At 46.2% G+C, this 19,320-nt stretch overlaps 1 protein-coding gene across 1 annotated transcript in view; it reads right to left on the bottom strand.

Annotated features, from left to right (window-relative positions):
• Window positions 1-19,320, bottom strand: part of DGKB (diacylglycerol kinase beta) — a 604,653-nt gene that overhangs the window by 444,638 nt on the left and 140,695 nt on the right. The window contains exons 5-6 of the mRNA XM_090046888.1: window positions 17,637-17,790; window positions 6,044-6,184 (exon numbers count right to left, since the gene is read on the bottom strand). Coding sequence (XP_089903014.1) covers window positions 6,044-6,184; window positions 17,637-17,790 — 295 coding nt within the window. The remainder of the gene's footprint in view (window positions 1-6,043; window positions 6,185-17,636; window positions 17,791-19,320) is intronic.

Genomic DNA, 19,320 nt, shown 5'->3' with positions numbered 1-19,320 from the left:
TCCACCCACTGTGCCTGCCCATGGGGGGTGCTCATCACGCTGGGCGGATGGAGGGGATGCAAGCAGCTTCATACTCTGGCCAGAAGCTACAGGGCTGAACCTCTCCCTTCCCCAGGCAGTGTTGTGCAGGGTGGTAGGAACAGGAGCTACAGTTGGATGTGAGGGGAGCAGAACAACTCTGCTGGGCCAAGCCAGTTTCCCGTCACCTCCTGTGGCTCCAGCTCTCAGCTGCCTTCCATCTGCTCTGCACATCCGCAGGGGCACATCATGCCAAGCAGGTGAAGCAGGTGGAAGGCAGCTGGAGCTCCGTGCACAAGCTGTGGGTCTGGGGCTCCCTCCACACCCCCACCACCTACAGCAGCACAATAGGGGCAGAAGTGGGAGGAGGAGTAGCCACTGGTGGTGAGGGAAAGCAGACATGGCCCAGCAGGTCTGTTCTGCTCCCCTCACCTCCAGTTATAGTTCCTGCTTCCACTGCCCTGTGCTGCACCACTTGGGATGGGGGGGGAGCATCTGCCCTGTGTCTTCTACGTAGTGCAAGGAGCTCAGGCTCCAGTTCTGGCTGCCTACCATCCTCTCCACCCACTCAGCATGATGAGCAGGCCCTGCAAGTGGACACAGCAAGTGGAGGGTAGCTGGAGCTGGAGCCAGACTTCAACAGGCTAAGGAGGATAGTTGGAGAAGCGCTGAGGTCCCGGGGGGGAGGGGAGCCAGGTGTCCAAGGAGAGTGGTTGCTCCTTAAGGAGACGATCCTCCAAGCCCAAAGGAAGGTAATCCCAACAAGGATCAAAGGGAGCAGGAGAGCACACAAGCCTCTGTGGCTCACCAAAAGAATCTGGGAAGGTCTCCTTCCTAAAAAGGAGGCTTATACCTAGTGGAAAGATGGGGTCATCACCAGGGAGGACTATTCTGTAGTTGCTCGGAGATGTAGGGGGGTAGTTAGGAAGGCCAAGGCAGAGATGGAACTGGGACTAGCTTCCCAGATTAAGGACAATAAGAAGTCTTTTTTTAAATATGTAAGGGGTAAAAAGAAGGTCCCGGGTAATGTGGGGCCCTTGCAGGACGACATGGGTAACTTGGTCGTCACACCAGACGGCAAACCTAACATGTTTAACGATTTCTTTGCCTCCATCTTCCTAAGTAGGGACCAGAACAGCCACCTCCCTGCTGGGCCCCCCTCGGGCCCCGGGGGAGGCACACCTGGGCCACAGGTTAGCGAGGATTTAGTTAGGGAGCTTCTGGAGGGGTTGGACGTATTCAAGTCAGCCAGCCCGGATGATCTCCACCCTAAAGTTCTAAAGGAACTGGCCAGGGTCATTGCAAGTCCCCTGGCACAACTTTATGAGCACTCGTGGTGCTCTGGTGAGGTACCGGAGGACTGGAAGAGGGCCAACTTGGTCCCCATCTTCAAAAAAGGCAGGAAGGAGGACCCGGGAAACTATAGGCCGGTTAGTCTCACCTCGATCCTAGGCAAGCTGTTCGAGAAAATTATGCTGGCACACATCCAGGAGGGGCCAGCAGGGGACTGCATGCTTAGGGGCAACCAACATGGGTTCATCAGTGGAAGGTCCTGTCAGACCAACCTGGTGGCCTTTTACGATCAGATCACCAGATCGTTAGACGCAGGGGTAGCAGTGGATATAATCTTCCTGGACTTCCGGAAGGCTTTTGACACTGTCTCTCACCCTGTTCTCATTAAGAAACTGGGGGGCTGTGGTGTAGACACCCACACAGTCAAATGGGTCGCCAACTGGCTGGAGGGCCGCACCCAGAGGGTGGTAGTGGATGGGTCCTTCTCAACCTGGAAGGACGTGGGCAGTGGGGTTCCGCAGGGCTCGGTCCTCGGGCCCGCACTGTTCAACATCTTCATCAGCGATTTGGATGAGGGGGTAAAAAGCACCCTGTTCAAATTTGCTGATGACACTAAGATGTGGGGGGACATGGGTACATTGGAAGGATGCAACAGGCTACAATCAGACCTCGACAGGTTACAAGGGTGGGCGGACGAGAATAAGATGGGTTTCAACACAGACAAGTGCAAGGTGATGCACCTGGGGAGGAACAACTGGCACCATACCTACAGGTTGGGGAACTCCCCTCTTATCAGCATGGAGGCGGAAAGGGATCTGGGAGTGATCACTGACTCCAAGATGAACATGGGCCGGCAGTGTGGGGAGGCAGTCAGGAAGGCCAACCGCACCTTGGCATGCATCCACAGATGCATCTCGAGCAGGTCCAAGGAGGTGATCCTCCCCCTCTATGCGGCACTGGTCAGGCCACAGCTGGAGTATTGCGTCCAATTCTGGGCACCGCACTTCAAGAGGGATGTCGACAGCATGGAGAGGGTCCAGAAGAGGGCCACTCGTATGATCAGGGGACAGCAGGGCAGGCCCTATGAGGACAGGCTGCAGGACCCGAACCTGTTCAGCCTCCAAAAGAGAAGGCTGAGGGGGGATCTTGTTGCCTGTTATAAACTAGTCAGGGAGGGAATCAGCAGGCATTGGGGAAGTCACTGTTTCCCTGAGCACCACCAGGAGTGACCAGGAATAACGGTCACAAGCTGGCAGAGGGTAGATTTAGGTTAGATATCAGGAGGCGCTACTTCACAGTCAGGGCAGCTAGAGTCTGGAACTAGCTTCCAAGAGAAGTGGTGCAGGCTCCTACCCTGGGGGTGTTTAAGAGGAGGTTAGATGAACATCTTGCTGGGGTCATTTGACCCCAGTATTCTTTCCTGCCATGGCAGGGGGTCGGACTAGATGATCTGCTCAGGTCCCTTCCGACCCTACAAACTACGAAACTATGAAACTATGTGCTGGACACAAGCTATTGAGCTGAGGCTTCTTGACCACCCACCCAGAGTGGCATGGCATGGCAGGAGCAGGGGCGGCAATGGCAACTGGAGGCAAGGGAGGAGGAACAGCCCACCAGGCCACTGCACAGCTTGTGATGCAGCTGCAGCCACTAGGTGCTTCATTAGCAGCTGTGGCAAGTGGCTGCCGGGCTTGGGGCCTTCCAGCACCTCCAAGCCACACAGGCATCCCACTACCTGGCCAGCCCCTACCCATACTGCCAGGCTGGGCTGTCATGGAGATGGAGCTGCTGGGATGGGCCAGCTCCATGACAGCCCTGCCCAGCCTGGGCACAGGGAGCAAGGAGGAATCCCTCCCTCTCCCAATTTGCTTCAAGCTAAGGAAACGGGGGGGGGGGGGGGGGCTGACAGGGGCCTCTACACCCTAGCCAGGCAGACCTGAGCTGCAGTTCCTCAGTGGGAGAGGAGGGAGGGGGGAATCAGCCCTCTCCCTGCTCACTTTGCCTCAGAGGGGCATGCTGGCTGGTATCTGGACACACCCCACCCCAACTCTGGTTAGGGAGCAGAGGGGTGGACCCAGCTCTGCTCTCTGGAGCAGACAGCATAGACCAGCCCAGGGTTGAAATGCATGCTGGGATGGTGGGGGATTCTGGTTTAACTTAAACCAGAAAGCAGTCTGAGACAGAAGTTGCATAAACTAACCAGATCCAAATCAGTTAAGTCTGATACTACATTCAACCAGATTTATCTTAAACCAGTTTTGGCCATTTTGAAACTGTTTTATGTTCACTGAACTTATGCTCTGTTACAGGTTTCTGATCACTTAAACTGGTTTATGTGTAAGTTCTGTCTCTAACCCAAGGGACTGGAAGGAAAACCTGAATCCCCTTACTAACTCCAGTCTGGCCTCTCAGTCCACATCCCCTGGTGCTCAAGAGATACAGCTAACCCTTGTTCCACAAGTGGATCTGAAGATTATGTTCTCACTTTAAAACTCTGGAATAGTTTACATAGTCAGCCAGCAGGACAGCATCCATATATTTTCTATGGTAGTGGTTCTCAAACTTTTTTGTACCAGGATCCATTTATAAACATTGATGGCCAGTCCTGACACAGTAAGTTGTTTAAGTAGAAAACACAGAAGTATTTTAGCCCCAGAATACTTACTACACTCTGAGTTAAAGCAGATCAACAGTCTTAATTTTGAGGAAAGAAATCAACATCAACAGGACAATATTAACAGCAATATCAACATGTGGCCCTACATTACTCCCAAGTGATATCCATCAGCGTGCAATTTGCACATTGTAAATTGCCAGTGCCCCTCACTCCCAACTCTCAGCCCCATGGCTTTGCTGGTGCCCCTCAGTCCCAAACCACAGCCTCCAACTCTCCCAGACAGCTGGTGTCCTTCACTCCTGACTCACTGTCCCCAGTCCCCAGGGCCCAGCCCTGCAGTGTGTGGAGCAGAGGATGGGCGTGTGGGATGGTTGCGGGGCTGGAGTGGGGGGTATGAGCCCACAGCAGGCCCAGAACTTCAGCCTAGCCAGCTCAGTACAGGCAGCAGCTGCCTCCACAGCCCAGCAGATGGAACAGAGTGGCATGTTGAGGCTTGCTGCTGTCACTGCTATCTCCAGGACCCCTATGCCAGCCATGCCACCAGCAGCGCAAGGAGTAATGGATGGGGAACCATGTTGCCCTCACCTCCTGCTGCCAGCACCTTGTATAATAGCCTGTGGCTCTACCTGGCTGCCTGGTCATTGATGCTCACTTCAGGCCACCCACGCTGCACACCACCACACCAGCCCTCTGGGACAGAGCCACAGCCTGAGGAAAGCGATGGTGGTGGGAGGAGGTGAAGGCAGAGAGACTCCTCACCCTCATCCATTACTCCTCATGAAGTTGTGCCACTCTACTCTGCCCTCCTGCACTGGATCCTGCACACTGGGCCATGGAGGAAGCTCCTGCCTGTGCTGGTCTGGCCAGGCTGCAGCCCCACGCCTGCCATAGGCACACAAATTGGGGGGGAGGGCACATGCCCCCCCAGTGCTTCATCTCTGCCCCCCTCCTGTCCCTCACCCCACTAACTTACCTACGGGGAGCTGCTCTCTATACTGCCTGGCTGGCATGTGCATGTGTGCACTTGCACATAACACTCCCTTCCTGACCACTCTCCTCTTCTCTCACTTCTTGCAGCCCCAAGCAACCCCTTGCGTACTGGAACTCTGCCAGCCTACAAGGGGAAACCCACTTTTAAAGGAGAAAATCTGTGATTTTCCATGTTTTTCCATGACTGTTCGTGACCCTGTCATTTAACTTTGTGACCCACTTTTAGGTCGCAACCTATGGGTTGAGAAATGCTGTTCAATAGCAATCGGTCCTAGAAGCTCAGTTTTTCCTAGTCCTAGACAAAAATCAGCAGTAGAATTTAGGAGCACTTATATGATACCAGGAGTCCAATATCAGTAATTCTGGGGCCAAATCCTGATGTCCTTGCTCAGGGAAAACTCCCAATTACCTCACATTATCAGATCTAGGAACTTGGATACCATAGTTATAGGTAAGGAAACATAAAGAGGGCTTAAGAAGGCCGGGACATGTCATCTTGTAGGGAAGCTAAACTTCCAGTAGATAGAGCCCGATGTCTACATTTCTGCAGCAAAGCTACCAAGTATTTCATTACAATCTCTCTAGTACAGTTACACAATCCCTTATGTTATCAGTCCTGCCTGTACATCTTTATTACCTCTAAGTGATCTTTCATACCCATGACTGATGAAAAAACTGCATATGATGGGGTTAGTGAGATATATTTAAAGAAATACATTTAGATCACTGAACCTATATTACAAGCAATAATGTACAAATTGGAAATAACTCAGTTTGCATGGAAGACCAAATAAAAGTTGAAAAGAAGGGGACAAAAATCTTTCAACTAAATGAGCAAATTTGATATGGAAATCAGCAAGACAGAGTAATTGTAGAACTTCACTGTATCATTTTTTAAGCATCAACTTTTACCAGAGTATTGGCTCTTAAATATAGAATCAGAAATTTCTCTTTTACAACATCTGCAAGATCCAGCAGTTCACAGGTTTATATAATAGAAATGTAAACCAATAGCTTATTAAGAGTGTGTTAATTATCCATTAACAAATTATCATGTTTAACATTTAAAATTTCCATAGATGTCACAGTATTTTCAGCAAGTACATGGAAAAAAGCCATACTTACATTCTAGTTTGTCTTCAGGTCTTCCCCTTTCCAGCAGAGACAAATAGCAAACAATGTCTTTCAACTGGATCACATCTGGTAAGTTTAAGTTGGCAGAAGTAGGAGGTCGGGATGTAGCAGTACTTTTAGTAATTCTCAGACCTGAAAATAACAAATATGCTTTACTATGTATTTGCTTTATCAATGACACAAGGAAAGAATAAAACCAGGGCTCACTCATACAAGTACAAAGTTACAGTCCTTAAAAACCTAATGGAATTCAATTAATTTCTATATAAAGAAATAAAGCCATGATTTAAACATTTACAACCATTTCATTTTTACCTAACAAAGCAAGATTAACTAGTGTTAAGGGTTTTGCAAAGAGCTGAAATAAAAGTAAAGCAGTGGGAAACAAATAAAGTAAAAAGGCAGAATTCATATAATTTGTAGTAATTCAGGTGTTAAATTACACTTGATAGCACAGCAGTTTTTTTGAATACTGTTTCATTAGTATATCTAAGTATTTATTATTTAATGCACTGAAATAACCCCATCCCAATGCAGCAACCTTTCCAGCAGGTCCGCAGAAGTTCCAAGGGTCTCTGATACAATGTCCTGTCAGCAGCTGCTCCTTGTTTAAAGATGTGTTTATTAATTAATGGAATCCAAATAGATCCCTTTGCCAAAGATATGTGCCAGAAGCACAACTAAGCCGTAACCATCCCTGCTAAAGGTCACTATAAAAATAATGTACAACCACATCACTTATGAGCAAGAATATTGCTGATACACTAAATAGAATATACATTTCAGCTCCGTTAATCTTTGTACTTTCATTAGAAGCTGGTGAGATGACTCCTGCATGAGAATTTGTAGGATCAGTTCCTAATATAAAGAATGACAGAAAGAAAAATTAAAAGTTTCTGATCATAGAAGTGGATCTTGACAGCATCAAAAAAGAATATTTTCAAAAGGATTAACTGTTCCTCAACTCTTTCTATAATTAATTTAGAACAGGTTGTTTGTTGATAACCTGCACACTTAATTTCTCTCTCATATTATTCTATCCAATGGAAATCAATTCCTAATTTCTGCTATGTTCATCTTGCTTCCACATTTATATCAATGGGACTTCTAAAAAGGGCAAGGTGAGGAGCTGATGCCTTTTCAAAAATATATAGTATTCTGGCATGCAGAATTCATTTAAATCAGGTTTGTACCCACAATAATCTTTTCTAAAATTAGTGAATATAAAAAGGGTGATAGTCAAGTAAATAAACGAGCAATGAGAGCTGATGTAATTCCAAGTATAATACCTCTAAAACTCATTATAATCTATTGGTACTATTGAACTGATGTAACCATTATGGTCCAGTAAATATGCAAGAGGTAAGGATTTCTCTGGTCGATATCTTTTGCTGGACCAACTACAAGATTTGAATAGAGCCACACAAAACTTTCAAATACCAGGATTGCTCCCTTAACATTCAAATGGCCTCCCAATGGAATGTGAAATGTTGTTTAAATCTATCCTAAACATGCAGTTGATCCAATAAAAGAATCATCCACAAAAATCCTTCCCTTTCAATTATTATCTGAATTGGTTTAAGTTATTCTACATCTGAAAACCAAGACATTCTAAAAATGAACAGAATCATAGAAAATTAGGGTTGAAAGGGACCTCAGGATGTCATCTAGCCCAACCCCCTGCTCAAAGCAGGACCATCCCCAAGTAGATCATCCCAGTCAAAGCTCTGTCTAGCCAGGTCTTCAAAACTTCAAGGATGGAGATTCCACAACCTCTGTTTCAGTGCTTTCCTACCCTCCTAGTGAGAAAGTTTTTTCCTAATATCTAATGTAAACTTCCCTTGCTGAGACTTGAGACTATTGCTCCTTGCTCTGTCATCCGCCACCATTGACAACAGTCTACCACCATCCTCTGTGGAACCACCCTTCAGGTAATTTCATAGATTTCATAGACATCAGGGCTGGAAGGGACCTCGGGAGATCATCGAGTCCAGCCCCCTGCCCAAAGGGCAGGAAGTCAGCTGGGGTCATAGGAACCCAGCAAGATAAGCATCCAGTTTACTCTTGAAGGTGTTCAATGTAGGTGCTTGAACCACCTCCGCTGGCAGACTGTTCCAGACTTTGGGGGCTCGAACAGTAAAGAAATTCTTCCTTACGTCCAGCCTGAAATGGTCTTGCAGGAGTTTGTGACCATTCGACCTCGTCATCCCTTGGGGCACTTTGGTGAACAAACGTTCCCCCAGATCCTGGTGGTCACCCTTGATAAACTTATAGGTGGCCATCAGATCACCCCTAAGCCTGCGCTTTTCCAGGCTAAAGAGTCCCATGGCTCTCAGCCTGTCATCGTAAGATCTGTTTTCCTGACCTCTGATCATGCGCATGGCTCTCCTCTGGACTCTCTTAAGCTTCTCCACATCCTTTTTGAATTGTGGAGCCCAAAACTGGACGCAGTACTCCAGCTGCGGCCTCACCAAGGCCGAGTACAAGGGGAAAATGACATCCCGGGATTTGCTCGAGAAGCATCTATGGATGCAAGCCAGCGTTTTGGTCGCTTTACTAGCCGCAGCATCACATTGCAGGCTCATGTTCATCTTGTGGTCAATGATGACCCCCAAGTCTCTTTCTTCTGTAGTGCTAACCAACGTAGCACTGCCGAGCCTATAAGGAAGCTGCAGGTTTTTCCTCCCAAGGTGGAGAACCTTGCATTTTTTGGTGTTAAACACCATGAGGTTCTCGTCTGCCCATTTGCTGAGCTTGTCCAGGTCAGCCTGGATCACCCGCCTATCTTCTGGCGTGGATGCTTTGCCCCAAAGTTTGGTGTCATTGGCGAACTTGGCCAGTCCACTCCTGACTCCAATGTCCACATCATTAATGAAGATGCTGAACAGTATGGGTCCCAGGACAGAGCCTTGAGGGACCCCACTGGTCACAGGGCACCACGATGAGTGACTGCCATCAATTACAACCCTCTGGGTCCAACCACAGAGCCAGTTTCCCAGCCAGCGGATCGTGGTGGAGCCAAGGCCACAACTGGGTAGTTTGGCCAAGAGGTGATCATGGGATACCAGATCAAAAGCTTTTTTGAAGTCACGATATATGACATCAATCTCTTCTCCCTTGTCCAGGTGATAGGTCACCTGGTCATAGAAGGAAATGAGATTGGTCAAACAAGACCTACCCGCAACAAACCCGTGCTGGCTATCCCTTAGGATGTTAGCCTGGGCCAGTCCATCAAGGATGGCCTCCTTAATAAACTTTTCTAAGATCTTCCCCAGGATAGAAGTCAAGCTAATGGGCCTGTAGTTAGCCGGATCCACTCTCCTCCCTTTCTTGAAGATCGGCACCACATTGGCCTTCTTCCAGTCTTCGGGCACTACACCAGAGCGCCAAGAGTTTTCAAAGATCCGTGCCAGGGGCTGGGCTATGATGCTTCTCAGCTCCTTGAGTTCCCTGGGGTGCAGATTGTCAGGGCCGGCTGACTTGAAGGTATCCAGCTTCTCAACGTGTTCCTTCACGATGTCAGCATTTATGGAGGGTAGGGGATCCGCTATTAATTGATAATTAATTGATGATAATTGAAAGCTATTAAATCTCCTCGGTCTTCCCTTCTCTAGACTAAATAAGCCCATTTCCCTCAGCTTCTCATAAGTCATGTGCCGCAGCCCTTAAAACATTTTTGTTGCCCTCATCACAGGATAAAATGTTTTTTTGGAGGATAAAACACGAGCATTTAGATGCCCTTGCTGCGTGTCATAGGATAAATCTCCAAAAGGGTTTGGGGATCCGCTATCAGGATAGACATGAATGGTTGCCTTATGATAGTCTCATGAATCCTCCAGGTATCCTACAATGCACCGATCTGACCCCAATCCTGGCCCCTCTTGAAGCCTGCCCAGTTGCTCTGGCCACAACCGCAGAACTATACTGCCTAAAAATGCCAGGCCGTGGTGGCTGTACCTAACTTTTAACTGCCCTTCACAGCAACTTGCCAACCATTTCATGTTTGCTACACATCCAAAACAGGCATCAGAGACTGTTTCTACTAAGCAAACATTGGGAACCTCCAGGACCCATCAGACCCATCCAGGGCATCCACCCCACACACCCAACCATACTCTTTTCACCCTAGCCCACCAGTCTGATGAATCCAGTGCCCTGAAAAAGTATGCTAGAAGCTGGAAAACAGAGAAGGTAGCAGATCTCATCACTATCTGGGGTGAGATTGAGAATTAGCAGGTGCTGTGTTCAAATCACCAAAGCAGGGCAATTTCAATGGATCACCAAGGAAACAGTAGCTCAGGACAAGACCACGATGTGGATCGATGACAGTCCAAGTGCAAGGTACTGAAGCAGCAGTTTGCATGGATGTGGAACTGACACCACATCTTCACAGTCAATGAGGTTGCCACGTCTGAAAAGGTGGTAGACATAGTGGCCCACGCAGCTGCCCAGAACAGTGAGGACTCCGACACAACTGTGCTCAAAGACATGCAGAGTTTACACACCAATGTAGGAACCCAGCCATTGAGTCAGATCAGAGACTTCCAGCCGATCCTGTTGAATCAGGCAGGCTTGCTGGCCATCTGACAAAGCTGCACTGACTTTGAAATGGACCCAGACTTGAACAACAACAGCTGGGATCTTCCTGCCTCACCCACCATCTTCAACATCCTAACTATCCATCTCCCACCATGGAATCAATGCCCCAGAAGACCCAGCCTACAACAAGACATATTCAAGGGATGGTATGTGGCAAGCAATTGTTATAGTTGGAGTTGCACTGTTTGGGGTTTGAAGAATTGCAGTTTGGGACTTCACTGGAACTGCATGGCTGTGCTTCCCTCCCCCATTCCTCCTTCCCTACATGCGAGTGTGCTGTGCTAAAAGTTACTATTTTAGGCGAACTGGGTGATTAGTAGAATTGGTATTGTGTATGTGTAACATGTTTGCCCTCTCCATGAGCTGAAGTCATCAGGGACCACTATTGCTTTTAGAAAGAGGCATATAAAAATGGCTTGACTGTGCTCTGCAAGCAATGACTGGGTGAAATCTCCACTGCAGGGTCACATGGATCGGAATGACATCAGCCATCATACCAGAGTCCTGTGGTTATAGCTAAGGGGCATTAGGGGATCCCAAGGCAATAGACCACACTCAGCAGACCACCCCTGCCCCTTAAACGGGCCCACCTGTATTTCAGCCTCCTTTAAGTTAGGGTCACTGGCTGTACCCCATAGCTATTTGTCATGTGGATGCCCAAGCAAGTCTTCTAATTTCCTGTGTTCCTAGGAAGCAGAGAGGACAGCATACTTACTATACAGAGAGTCTGCCAGGCAAAAGAACCTTTGAAATGTGCAAATTTGTTGGAAGTTCTTCATGCCATTAGGGCAACAGTGAAGAAAACAATGAACTACTGTTCATCCTTCTACTTTCAGCCCAGACACCTGCAAATGGTGGCAATGATACTCTTGATGGGGTAACTGGCCAAAGATGTGGTCAGAGACTGGTGTCCAGAAAGCAAAGCAGAGGAAGACTCAAGCCTCCACAAAGAAGGACATGCTGGCTTCTATAGAGGAGTTTAGCAGCTCTTGGGTCATGGAGGCTAGACAGTGGAGGGAGGAGGAGAGAGCATACTTAGCCATGATCAGGCATGTAAAAGTAGCCTTTGACTCCCTGATTGCATAAGCAAGGATTCAATGGCATGCTACTACATGTCTTTCTAGGAGGCATGCAGGGGCCAAGGAGTGCTACACAGCCATTACTGAGTGCACAGAGGAGATGCTCAGGGAGCCTGTGAGGGCTGAGCAGGTACCCATGGATCACCTCACATCTGCTGTGAATATACAGAAAGAGGGCAGCATTGGTGCTCTCTGCGTTGCCCAGAAATTTAACCTACAAGTGGGACTGTTCCTGGAGGGAGATGCTATCACCAGAGTGGTTCCTTTTTTTTTTTTTTAAACACGGTATCTATTTACTTCTTGCATTTGTTCACCCATTTTCACATTTCTGTTTAATAAAAAGTTCTGCCTGTTGTGAGAATTATAGCTGTAGTGTTTAAACAAACTAGGCAGGAAGGAAGTGTGCACAGAGAGCTGCAAGGTATTCTTCCTTCCCTATCTATCTAATCCCCCACTCCTTTGCACAGGGGACTGGCATTATGTTTTTAGAAAGGCATCTTTAAGGGTCACTGTTTCATCTTTAACTATCATTGTGCCCACTTCAGTTATGCAGTTACTTATACTGTTTATATTAATTGCCCACTTAATACTTCATCAATCCCCCTATAAAAAATACAATAGTGGAACTGCAGAGGAATAGAGACCTTGTAACCTGGCCTCACACCCAGAGCTTAAGATAAGTTTCTAGTCTCAAAGCCCAAGCTCTTCAGCACTACCTCCCCTCACTGCCCCACATCCCCAAAAACACAGAAGCAGCACCAAGCTGAGCATTTACCCCCACAGACCCAGCTCTCATCATTTTACGATTTACTACCTTCAACCTAGAATCTGCAGAAGTGGTGAGCCTGCACCCCTTGATCAGACAGTACTAGACAACTGGCTTCCATTTGAGTATTTGTAAGCACAGCATTGTAAGAGCCAGCACCTGCCCTGCACTGACTTGCTGGGGTAGGGGTTTCCTCTTGCCCTTGCATATCTTGCACAACACCTCTGGAAAGATCACATATCAGGATATGGCATCTGTGCAAGTCCTCAGGCACCTCCAGCAAGCCTTGGGTTGCTGAAAACCATACTCTACAACCATCCTGCAGCTGCTGAGCTGGTAAGCGAACTGTTCCTTCTGGGCATCCAGTCAAGAGCTTTATCAGCCATGTGCACAGTGGGTAGGCAGGGTCCCTGATCAGAAGAAGTTTGCACACTGCTGTCTGTTGTCACAGGTGGCCATACTGATCTGCTTCCACTAGTTGTTGTTCATCTCCCTGTCTCAAAAACCCCACTCCACAGTTTTGAGCTGCTCCCACATCGGCCACAATATGCTAACCTGCAGCCAAAAGATCTTCAGAGCAACAGCGGCTGTCACAGAGTAGATTCTAAATATAAATGTGGACCCTCCATTTTTTGGCAGTGAGCACACACATGAGATTCTTCTCCCTCAGATGCTTTTCCATCATTCTTGGTGCCCATAAAGGTAGTAAGAGTTTACATCAGAGCCTGCCAACATCACCTTTTCCACTCAATATCCCTCACAAGGTCACAATACTATGTCAGCAAGGTCTGCACATACAAATCCATAATGGCCAATGGTGCTAGAACCTCTGGGTCATGATCAGTGGTGGCAGGCAACAAATGGAGTAAAATGGAGCATGGGAGCATAAACAGAGTGGAAATTCAGGCAGGTGGTAAGGAACCTGAGCTGTCAAGTGAATTGCACCAAAATCCCTCCCACACAAATTCTGCCACTCACCCACAGTTTGAACAACCAATAGGCATTTTACACAGTGCTGGCAGAGTCAGAAACCTCCAGACACTTGACAAGGCATGCTAGCATGCAAGCTCTCTCAGACCATCTGCAGGTGGAAGAGCAGCAGTGCATTCAGCCCTCTTTAAACCTGCTTTGAAGGGCAACATGTGGACAGACCAATCCCACAAGTCCTCCACTGCAGAACAAGCCACAGCACAACCAGTCCTGTGACAAAGGTAATGTCTGTTTATCACCTTCTTATGTCTGTATGGAATCCCAGGTGACTGAATACAGCTTCACACAGGAACAAAGTTCTGCCCATGCAGATAACTTTCAGGATTGGGGCCTAAACTGATAACAAAGTGGCATAAAATATTAATAAATAAGGTAATAAAACTGATCTGTTAAGGAACAACTATTTTTCAGCAAATGAAGAAGTCCAGTCTAACATTCCTTGGAGTCTGATATAAAAGTCAATTTACATTTAAAAAAATTACACAAAAAGGCAAGCCAAAGCACCTAATAAGTTGTGTAAACAGTTATTTTATATTGTCACTTGTTCTGGAAAGAATGAATTTAGAAGCATGAAGGTAAAGTAAATTATTGTATTCTGTCTACAAAAAAGGAAAAGGAGCTAAAATATTGGTCGAGTCCTGGCCACTTATACTTGTTTCCGAATCACAGGCAGTAACAACACAATAATTGGGCAGAATAACAACGGATAATCAACAGGTAAGCCATACAAGTATAATTGACAGCATTTGTTAGGGATGTACCAATAGAGATTTTAGGGGCCGATAAGGATAGACAATTTTTAAGGAGGCATATCAGCCAATACCAATCCAATTTCTGATAGGTAGCCCTGCAGCTTGAAGAGCTGCCTCAAACTGGTAAGTCTGTTGTGGTAGAAGAGGAGGCGGGAGGGAAGGAGTTTGGTGGGGGCAGATCAAGGCCGCTGCACTGAGGGAGGGGTGGGGCTGGGGGGCAGGGACTGGGGCAGGCACTGCCTAGCTGGGGCGGGGTGCAGCACGGGATAGAGCTGTGGCTTGTCCAAGGGATGCAGGGAGATAGGGGGGTTCCTGTTGCTGCACACACCCTGGGAGGGTATGGCGAGTGGGGGGAAGGCATGTGCCCCCAGATATGCGCAGACCAAGGCAGGTTGGGCTGCAGCTGTGAGCTGGGGCCAGGGTTGTGCCAGGCTCTTCTCGCTGGGAGCTGGGCTGGGCTGCACTCAGGGCAGATGGCAGCAGTACTGGGAGGGGGGCTACAGAAGACTTTCAGCCACCCCCAAATTCACTGTAGCCCCCCCACTCCTCCTCCCAGCACTGCTGCTGCCCACCTCAAGTGCAGCCTGGCCACTGGGAAGAGCCAGGCAGAGCCCCAGCTGCAGCCCACCCCACCCATGCCCCACATAGATCCAGGGGCATACTGCCCATGCCCTCCTAGGGCACATGCAGTAGTGGGAGCTGCCCCCCTGTACTCTCCCCTATGCCCCCCAGATGAACCGTGGCTCCATCTTGCATCCTAACCCACCCCAGCTAGGCAGTGCCTGCCCCAGCCCCACTCCCTCACAGCAGGGGCCTTGATCTGCCCTGCCACAACCTTTCCCCCCCGCCCTCCCCTTCAGCTGTCACATTGTATTAGGCTCTGTAGAAACAGGTGTTGTTTTAGCAAGGGATCTAAAAACAAAAGACAACGAGCAAAAAAAGGTGAAAAGTCTTATTAATGCATGTGTAATAGAAAATAAATCTTAGTACACACTGCAAAAATCATCACAAAGGCTCATAAAAAACCCTACAAAACAAGATATATACCTGCAACTGTAGGCTACAGGATACAGATTCATTAGAAAACCTCAAAATTACTTCTGCATACTAAAATATGGATATGGACAGGTCATTTCATTTGGATTCAGATTCATTTGGTTTTCTATCCCAAGTACTCCAAACTTGAATGTTGTGGATTCATAGATTTTAACACCAGAAGAGACCATTAAGATCATAAAGCTGGACCTTTTCTATCACAATATCTAGAATTTCAGCTAGTATTTCTATAACTTCTGGAAAATCTAGAGCATACCTTTTAAAAGGTATCTTATTTTTCACTGACAAACTTCAAGGGAAAGAATCTTGTTCTATTTGTTTAATAAGCCTCACTGTAAAAATTGTGCACCTTTTTTCTGGTCTAATTTTTTTCTAGCTCCAGACTCCAACCAATGGAGTCTCACAGGCATCTCTCAGACATCTTTTTATACAAAATCTAAATTTTCATCAAAGTTTTAGTAACAATCTTACTAGTCCCGATTTTAAAGAATTTAAGATGTTATTTATTCTTTCAGAATAAATTGTGGCAAAAGGTAGTAATAATTCTTTTTTTCACAATAAATTGTATTTAATTAAAAAGTGCAAACTGTGCTGAAAGCTTCACCTCTTCACTTAAAACTTGGGCCTTAGGTTTCATGAAAAAAAAATTGATTGAGAGGTAGCACCTATCTTAACTATCTAAAGGGTAGAAACAGACGTTGCCTTTCATTACCTTTGTGTTGCCATACACATGCTTATGGCAGTACAAAGTGAAAAAGACTAAGTGCAGACATTTATGAGGGTTAGGTAAAGGTTATACTGGGTTGAAAATGGCCACCAGACTGTGGACCTTTGGCTTACACCGAGTCTCAGTGATCAGAAATCAATTTAAACCCATAACAGAACAAACGTTCCATGCCCATAGACTGTTCTAAAAATGGCCGAAAGCAGTCTAAGACACACAGCTTGATGTACACTCAAACTTAATCAATCTAAATTAGACCAGTGAATGGACCTTCAGTACAGCTACCTACACAGCCTCATGGGTGGGAAAGTCCAGTCACTGGCCCCAGCCCTGGGCCTGTGCTTTTCCTACCCACTCCACTGGCACCAAGTGGTTTTTAGCCCCCCAGCAATCCGACCAGCACCCCAAATCCTCCATGCCACAAACCACACCGGGTGCCACAAGTTTTATCATTGTTCACCACTGCCAGGAGCTGAGCAAGTATTAGTGGGGGGAGGTTTTCTGGGGCAGGAGTTAGGGGGCTAAAATTAGCCCATTGTCCCCCACCCATGAAGCCCCCATGTAGACCCCACAAGCCCCTCTGATCCACCAAAACATCCCAGCCCCCAGCAACCCCCAGCAGTCCCTGCTTGCCACCCCATCCTCCTATGGATACCACTTGTCCCTATATGCCCTTGTGGATCCTGCCTGACCCCCCATCCTTCTTCAGACACCGCCTGCCCCACCAATCTCTCTTGTAGATGCCACCTGCCCCCTATCCCACCTGTGGATGACACCTTCTCCTCCATCCCCACACAGATCCTGTTTGCCCCCTGACCTGTCCAGAGACCCCCAACCCCCCACTCACGGCCTGCTTGACTCCAACCCCGCAACTACCCTGCTAGCCTCCCCCAGCCCAACTTACCTTATATCGGGTGGCTGTTTTTAATACAATTTTAACAATTTAACCCAGATGTAGTTGCAACGAAAGGTACTAATAATTTGTGCCACTATTTCAGTGGACATCTATTTGCTTTATGGCAGGAAAACACAAGCAGCTGGGACAACAGGTGATATACTTTTTGCTCAGTGAAGTGGATAACTGCCAGAACAGATCACAACAGAGATGATCTGCTTTAATTAGCGACATCTATTTCTACCTTAAGTGTAAAGAATGGGTAAGGCAGCAGTATAGTCAGTCAATTACAAGAAATGAAGTAATTGAGAAGAGAAGCTTCAGAAAAACAGTGGGAGACTTTTTACAGAAACTGTGATTCCTTATGTGTCTAAACATGCTGCAAAGTAGACAGAAGTGCTATGTAACCTTAGTAACTAAATTGATACCAGCCTGGTCCACTTGCTGTTTTGGCTGCTAATGTAAAATGAAAATACTTCATTTCTGCAAGCATTTCACTGTCTGTATAAAGGAACACAACCTCCAGTAAAAAGTTAATGACACAGTTTCCTCAAATATATGAATGTCAAATCACAAAATGAGTCTAGAATAAAACATGTTCTTTAAGTTGCCTAGAATCTATTGGTCTTAAAAAAATGTTACTGCCATATGCACACTTTCCCATGTAGATGTTTTTGGAAAGAATAGATCATTCATTACATTCGTATGACTTCCACTACTTACCTCCTGAAAGGAGTTGAGGTTTGCTTTTAACAGAGGGACTGCAATGAGGGATTTTGTTGTTGAATGAGGTAAAGAGATGTTCACTGAAATCATCAGGAAGTTCTGCCTCCAGAAAGGTCTTCATGAACAGCTTAAAACCATGTAAATCAATTGTCTAAAGTAAAAAATAAAACATTTAAGCTTTTGAAGTTCAGAATAAATCTCATTTTATTTTAAACAATTGTAGCTATTAGCAGACATTACATCTGCTTTAATAACAATGGTCTATGAGATAAGGGTATCATCATACTGTTTTAACTTACACAGTTGGAGTTCTGTTTTTTGGGGGTGGGAAGTTGTGGTTTTTTTAAATTAATACTCACAAAATTAAATCAGAACGTTATGATTATTATTTTTCCTCTATTTACACAAAGGCCTGGTGAACCAAAAGTCCCTTACACCAAGAGAATGACATTAAAGGACCAATAGTTCAGGCAGATGATGAAATCTCTTGCATCACTTTTTACTTTTTGCTATTTAACCTCATTTTCTTTTGTACTCTGAAGCAAGGTAAAACCAAGTGATTAATTAGCTTTCATTATGACTTTTATTCTTTTAATACAGTAATAATATCAGTTATAATTAATTGTTATACTATATGATAGCATTTTATCCTAGTAAGTAATATGGAATTATGATGAAATAAAGATGTCATGGAATAGATCAAGAAAACTTGAAATAATTTCACTTGTAAGTTTGAACTGTGTCATAATTATACACTAATCAATGCAGTTACAGTTACTCCTTGCTTAGCATCGTAGTTACTTTCTTGAAAAATGCAACCTTAAGCGAAATGATGTTTAGGGATTCCAATTATGTCACAGTAGTTATCTGGTAGCAGGCAGTGGCCAAACAGCGTTATAACCAAACATTGCACAACTTTAAACGAGTATGGTCTCTAATAGATCAGCAATGTAATAATGAAACAAGGTTAACCGGGATGACATTAAGTGAGGAGTACCTGCATATTGTTATGTCCGTGATTATACTGAAAAGGACAACTTAATGTAAAAGAAGAGTGAACGATACAATCTTTTTTTTGTCATAAACTAGGAAAGTGAGTTTTCCTCCTTGAATAATGTTATGGTAAAACTGAAGAATCATATTTGTAGTATCTTCTATTAGATACTGTAGTTGAAAGAATTAGGAGACAAGTTTTCAGGCTACCAACCATCTGTCACCAAGCTTGGGAAAGAAGCAATCACAGTCCAAGCTAAGTATAACTCAGAACAACTGCTTTAGTTTAATTTATTTAAACAAAATAAATTTAACTACTTATTGAACAGAGTTATTTGCATCTGCGTGATAATGTCGTTTGCATAGTTTCAAGATTAGGTCAGTGAGGACCCTGGGGAGTCCCAAGATTCTTTTGAGGGTGCCACAAGGTTCAAGAAAGTAAACACTTGTTCTTCTTCGCCTGTCCCTATGCAAGGAGGTAAGCACAGGCTTGTCTCTGCCCAGTTCCACTGCAAGGAGACAAGCTCATGCAGGTCTCTGCTTGCCCCTGTGTGAGGAGTGAAGTGTTTGGTCCTCCCCACTCTCCCCGTGTACGGAGCTAAGTTCAGGTTCTCTGTGCCCTGCTTCAGTGCAAAGAGCTCATCCCTGCCCCACAATGATCCTGTCTTGAGCAGGAGATTGGACTAGT

This window comes from Crocodylus siamensis, chromosome 5, assembly GCF_052110815.1.
Source record: "Crocodylus siamensis isolate JL-2025a chromosome 5, ASM5211081v1, whole genome shotgun sequence".
NCBI classification, from domain to species: Eukaryota; Metazoa; Chordata; order Crocodylia; family Crocodylidae; genus Crocodylus; species Crocodylus siamensis.
The sequence above is the reverse complement of the archived record's forward strand: the minus strand, read 5'-3'. Positions and strand labels throughout refer to the sequence as shown.